We start from the raw sequence: 6,573 nt of genomic DNA, 5'->3' as shown, positions 1-6,573 counted from the left end.
CAACCTAAATTTATTCCTATTCCAACATAAAATCTTGGCCGCCAATGATAGATCTTAAAAGGCAAATCGAATTTTTTATTTAATTAAACAATAATAAAACTAGAATATTTTACAGGAAATAATTAATTAGAGGTTACAGGATTTGTTACAATACATCGAGAAGCAGGAGATCGAATCATTAAAAAAAGCGTAAAGTAAAAGATGCCCAAAGGTAATTAAGAATAGGGCCTCAGACGGATTAGGGCTGTCTTAGGGTTTTGCTTAAAGGGAAAATTTTATTTAAAACCATTAATTCTATTTGCAAATAATTTTTTTTTTTTAACAAACGATATTATCTATACTAAAAATGAGAGTGAACTTAATCTCATAATGGGCTAGCAATAATATGGTCCAAACTCGCTTTTAACGAGAATCAAACTTATGCTCACTTAAATGAAAAGGAATATTACTAAACCGTAATATCGAATTTAAGCTCATTTAAATGAAGAAGAATATCATTAAACCGTAGCAAGTAGCAACTCAACTTAATTTTTTAATCGCATGAAGACACTAATTGGGTTTGAATAAAATTTATCATTAATAAAATACTAATCATCCTTAGATTTGCCTTTGCCTTCACTGCAACTCTCTCTCCTCCTATATATATTCACAGTCTCACCGTCTCTCTCTCGCTTTCAAACGCTCCGCATAAATCCATATCGGAACTTTTAACCTTTTACGATGGCTGAGGAGAGATCGACCGGGAAGGTGCGGTGGTTCAACGACGTCAAGGGCTACGGCTTCATCACCCCCGACGCCGGAGGCGAGGACCTCTTCGTCCACCAGTCCTCGATCAGATCCGACGGATTCCGCACCGTCGCGGAGGGTGAGTCCGTCGAGTTCCTCATCGACTTCGGCGATGACGGCAAGACCAAGGCCATCGATGTGACAGGCCCTGACGGTGCGCCGTTGATCGGTAACAAGAAGGAGAGCTTCGGTCACTCTGGTGGCCGTGGCGGAGGTGGTGGTGGTTCTGGATTTAGCGGTGGATGGAGAGGCGGTGACCGGAGGAATGGGGGCGGTTCCGGTGGTGATGGGTGCTATAGTTGCGGCGAGCCTGGGCACATGGCTAGAGATTGCCGTCAGGGCAGTGGTGGTGGCGGAGCCGCTGGTGGTGGCTGTTTTACTTGCGGTGGGTATGGCCACGTGGCAAGGGCCTGCCCTAATGGGAGTATCGGTGGTGGTGGAGGTGGTGGCGGAGGCGGCTGCTACAAGTGTGGTGCATTTGGGCATTTGGCTAGGGACTGTGCTACTGGTGGAGGAAGCGGCGGCGCTGGCGCTTGCTATAGCTGTGGGGCTTATGGCCACATGGCCAGGGATTGCAGCAGCGGTGGTGGGGATGGCGGTGCTCGTGGAGGAGGACGATATGGATTCAGCTCTGGATCAGGTTGTTATAACTGTGGGGAATCAGGGCATTTTGCTAAGGAGTGTTCTAACCCTCCTAATGCCAAGGCTTGAAGAAAATAAAAGAGAAGAGAGAGAGTAATAGTAAATATTCTCTTGAAGAATCTTTAGTCTTTTTTTACTAAAGCATTAGTCTTTTGGTAATTGGGTCTCTTAATTTTGCGTTTTGGTGGGATATACATATGATGGTTTTTGCAAAAGGGTTTTAATTTCTCTGATGGTTGATAAGTGTTGTCGTTTGGCAAACAAGTTTTCCCCTTTTACATACATATATGTGGAGGTTCGGCTATAGAACTAGGTGCCCTTTTCATATTAATCCTTGTTATCGATGACTCTCGGAGCTATTAAATTGAAAGCCTTATATTTCAAGTGTTAACCTTGGTCTCTACTTTCAATAATCGAACAATGTCTGTGGTTTGATGATGTTCTTTTTGTTGGAAGTTGAATTAGATATTTTCAACTGTTGTGGCAGTACACAGCTACATGGTCTTGATTTTCTTGTCAAGTGTGAATTTATGGTATCTCTAATGCATTGATGTGGTGGTTTGGCCGTGTTCTAGTATTTTCGGTTTGGCGGAAGTTGAATTGAATGTCTTCAATTGTCTTCAACTTTAGGCAATAGAGTTGATTATCATCTTGTTTGCAGCTAGGTATTGCCACTTGCTTTTGTCATTGTTGTTGATACCGCATTGCTTATCAGGATCCTGTTTAAATTTGCTAGTTGTTACATCTTGTTGATGTTGAGAGATCGAGATCATGTCTAGTCTAGAAAAACTTTGAGGTGTTTCGATCATTAGGAGAAAAGGAGATGAACCAGTTGCTTTTGTGTTATTAGTTAATAAGGGATATGATTTGTAAGCGTATTGTTCTGATTATGCTTGATTAGTGAACTTGTGATAATCTTTGTCATAATTGATTGTTACATATAGTATAGCTGCCGCCGTGGTGCTGCATTCACTCGAAACCTACTGTTGTGTTTGCTCCACAAGGCCCCGAATTCACATTTACACTGTCTTGATTTGGGTTTAGGTTGTATTATAGCATAAGCTTGGGTTTTGATTGTTGTTTTTTGTGTTAGGTGGACGTTGGATTTGAAGTTTTAAATCACATCTAGCATTAGGATTTGACGAACAGATTGTAATAGGGTATGTGTGTGTCAGTTCATATCTGTTGTTGCTTAAGTGATGGTGGGTGGGGGTAGGGCTGCAAGTGACTTAAGCAGCTTGTCACTCCCATCTGGGTCTGTTTGGTTCTACCCAAGAAAAGCCTTTTAAGCCTTCCCGGCAAAGTGTTAGTATATCCCGAGCTCAGTTTTCAAACTAGCATAAGCTTTAATAGGACCTGTCAAGCTTGCGAATCCTTTCACGTGGATTGTTTACCTTCGAATGTTGATGGATAGATTAGAGTGTTGCTTCTATAAATCTTTTGTCGATCCCTGTCTGCCTTTGTGTGGTTTCCTTCCTGTTTAGCCCCGTGTTTCAAGGTTACGGTATAACTTTCCTCTTGTAGCTGTAAGCCTTTTACTTAGCTCTGGACATTAAACGCTTGGAGTGAATCGTTTTCCTACTTATCTGTCGGTCCCTGCTCATTGTGCTGTATGGATACTTGATAGGTCAGGCAATAGGGATAGTTACTAACTGAACATTTGGAAATCTGTGATGGTCTTTATATGAAGAGAACCTTCAGGCGGATGTCATGTTCTTGTATATTTCAACATTGAAGGTGCTCTAATTCGGCTCGTGATGACAGCGGCCAAAACCTATTGTATGCATTGCTTGGTTCTTATTTTTGGTAATCCTGTCACAAATGTAGATACAAGACTGTCACGTATTGAAGCTGCACTGAGAGGAAATAGTAATTAAACGTGCAAATCACTTTCACTCCCATCTGGGTCTCTCTAAAATTTCATCTCTCCAAAATTTCATCTCTCTCCTCCTTCAAACCACTTTCTCTCTCTAGAACTCCCTCGCCGCTGCCTTTTCTCTAATGGTTGCATATGGGTCTGCATAAACCCTATGACGAGTAAGTACCTTCGATCTGTTATTTTCAGTGTTTTGAAAAGGGTTAGCTGAACCTCATTTGATTAGAAAATATTGAGAATTTGAGAAATTCGAGTTTCGGATTACTACAGTGATGTCGAAAGAAGAAGACCGACCTGTAATAGAATATGAATCAAAAGGAGAAGAAGAAAGGCAGCTTTTCAACGGAAAAGCTAAAACCAACCCTTCGACCTCCTCATCACGGCGGCGGGTGCTTCTATATTCATTGTTTCTCTTCTTTTTGTATGTGCAAATCTATGCTTGCTCACTGATTATTTTAAAATTTTGATTCTTTTTAAATTTTAACTTATTATTTTGAATTTTTTTTTTGTTGTATTTTAATTGCAGGATGAGCAAGCTGTTGTTTGGTTTTGGCCGGAGAAAGGGAAGCCACATGAATGCCCAGTATGCACACAATACTTTGTGGTAAGTGAAGGCTTGAACTTGATGTGATATAATTTTTTTTCCAGCTCCCTGATCTGGACTGGGGAAACGGATCCAAATCCAGATATGAACTTTTATGTTATTTTTTGGATTATGATCCAATGGCATGTGGTTGGAACAACTGCCATTGGATTATGATCCACTGGCATGTGGTTGGAACTCGATAATCTATAATACATCTGATTGTTAGATGGAGGTGGCCGTATTGCTGGAAACGAAGCCACCAAGTTCTTCGCCATGTCCAAGCTTTCTCGAGAAGAACTCAAGCAGGTTTTCATTCTTTTGCGATAGCAGGCTTATAGTTTTCTTTGTTTATAGGGATTGCTTATGTAGAAGTCACTGTTGCTCATAAGTGCTTTTAGTAAAAACACTTTGAAATTTTTATAAAAGTCCAAATACTTATTTGAAAGCACATTACAGGTTCTCAGAAGCGCTTCTATATATTGTGTCAATCACAGTCAAAAGTGGTTTTGGTTGTGAGAAATGAAAATGCTTCTCTCTTAGCTGTGTCTTCCTTTTACCTCCCTTTTTACTTTATATCATACATTGTGACTTTCACTTACTATTTTCTTGATTCTATACTGACAGAAAACCAAGAGTTTAACAGCATATGGAGTTGAAGTAAATGGTTAGAAAATCGATCCAGCTTTTTTGGGAATGTGCTACAATCTGAATCGGAAGGAGAAGAAGAAAGCCAGCTTTTCAATGGATAAAATCAATCCCCTCGACCTCCTCTTCATCGGCGGCGGCAGCGGCGACCACCAGGTTCATTTTTTTAATTTCATTTCAATTTTTTGCTTTTTAAAGAAAATGAAACGGATGATAATTTAAACTCCAAATTTTAAGAAAATGAAACGGATGATAATTTAAAATGGTGAATTTTTTTATTTTTATTTTTGTGTTTAGTATATCGAGCTGTGATGGGTTGGTGTTGGATTATGTAGAAGGGTTTTACTTTGAATGTTTTTTTGTAGCATAAGCCCTCGATAACGTTAAGCACTTGAAGAGATGTTTATAAAGAATCTGATCTGTTATAAAGTAGTTTAGTCTTTGAAGTCAACCACAAATTTTAAATTGGGTTATAGATGCTATTGTTTGATTCTGCAATTGTAGCAAAGGGGTTAATCATTCTCTTATCAAACATTTATTTTAAGCTCATGTAACATAGATTATAGTATTAATAACAAGCCTATCACAACATCCCACAATCTATCATAATCTGTGTATACCCTTTTTTCCCTGATATCGTGTGTCCTGCAAAACTCATTTATGGTTCAGATTAATTCAAAGTCATGCTATCGATATACATGGGAAATTGTCAAACAAGTTTCCATCTATCCCAGGAATCTTTTTCTCTCTTGTTTTATGTGTTTTTTTTTTTTACAATTAGTTTATTTGCTCTGGCTTCAATGAAAGGATGCGAGATTTACACTGCTCGATAATCTATAAACATTGAAAACAATAGAAGGTTAGCTGGTGAGATGAAGTGGTTAGCATGATTTGCTCTCCCTTCCATTTACATGCAATCAGCTTTTCTAAATTGACTTTCTTTTCATGAGATACCTTTTCAATTCCATTCCATACTCGGAAGATGAAACTGAGAGCAAGAATCGAAAACATCATTGCAAATATAATTGGATCTGTTTTCGTTGCTCAAACAAAAGTCACTCACAGTTTGTAGTAAGCTAAAATTCGTAAGCATACCTTTGATTTCCTAAGCGTGGAGAAAAAACTTAATATTATATTCTAATTTATATTGTTCCTGACAGAAAATTCGACTTTAAAATAGTCGATTTCGTTCACCCTTATCCACTCTCATACTTTTGATCTGAACTAAGAATGAAAATGAAATCAACTGAAAAGCGAAATATGGATTACAACTTTTCCTTACGTATTAGACCAATTTGGTTTGAGCATGATTGACTTGATTGGTTTGCGCGTGAATATGATTTTGATAATTTGGATTCGTATATGATTTAAGGTTTAAACTTATTCATCATATCATCTGTTGTTCAAACCATATATATATACATATATATGTTGTTTCTTCATTTTTACTAAACCTATCACTTACATTATCAACTTGTATTTTTTTTTTCTTTTCAATTTGTAATAGAGAAATGGAAACACCTGCACATAAGAAGAAAAAAGGAAGTTTTAAAATGCAATGAAAGATGATGTGAGAACTTGCGATGATGGAGTTGTATAGCTATTTTTGCTGCATAGATAGAGATGAGCAACCATGGATGTGAGATGACATACTTTTGTACTCAAACCAATCGTTAAAATAAAAAGTTGATTGGTCAAGCGTATAAAGATTGCTAAAATATTTTGGAAAATAAGCAATTAATGATGTAGATGAGAGAATTTAGATGATATTTGAACCTATTATTTCCTTCATTTATTCAAACATTTATTGTGATGTTCAAATATACTTTGGATGATTTTTAGATTTTGATATTGATGTAAATAAATTTTATATATACTTCTCTTACAAATAGCTTGTAATATTATTCATACTCTTTTCAATATACAATGATGATTCTTACTCGCAGCTTTGCATTTCATCGGACACCACGTATGGTTGATGCGTCCTAAAGCTTGTCTGAGAGGCCCAACTCTTTTGTGGTTCCCACCACAAATCAAA

At 37.8% G+C, this 6,573-nt stretch overlaps 1 protein-coding gene across 1 annotated transcript; it reads left to right on the top strand.

Annotated features, from left to right (window-relative positions):
• The first annotated feature begins 598 nt into the window (after positions 1-598).
• Positions 599-1,819, top strand: LOC103407050 (cold shock protein 2-like). The gene has a single exon (XM_008346007.4). It carries the CDS (start codon positions 721-723, stop codon positions 1,495-1,497), a length of 777 nt encoding a protein of 258 aa, XP_008344229.1. The 5' UTR covers positions 599-720; the 3' UTR covers positions 1,498-1,819.
• The last annotated feature ends 4,754 nt before the right edge of the window (positions 1,820-6,573 follow it).

Source organism: Malus domestica, chromosome 02 (genome assembly GCF_042453785.1).
Source record: "Malus domestica chromosome 02, GDT2T_hap1".
Classification (NCBI taxonomy): Eukaryota; Viridiplantae; Streptophyta; class Magnoliopsida; order Rosales; family Rosaceae; genus Malus; species Malus domestica.
This window is presented reverse-complemented; position numbering and strand designations above follow the sequence as displayed.

Excerpts from the sequence above, each read along its gene's own strand:
- LOC103407050 (XM_008346007.4), top strand. The coding sequence starts at position 721 with ATGGCTGAGGAGAGATCGACCGGGAAGGTGCGGTGGTTCAACGACGTC.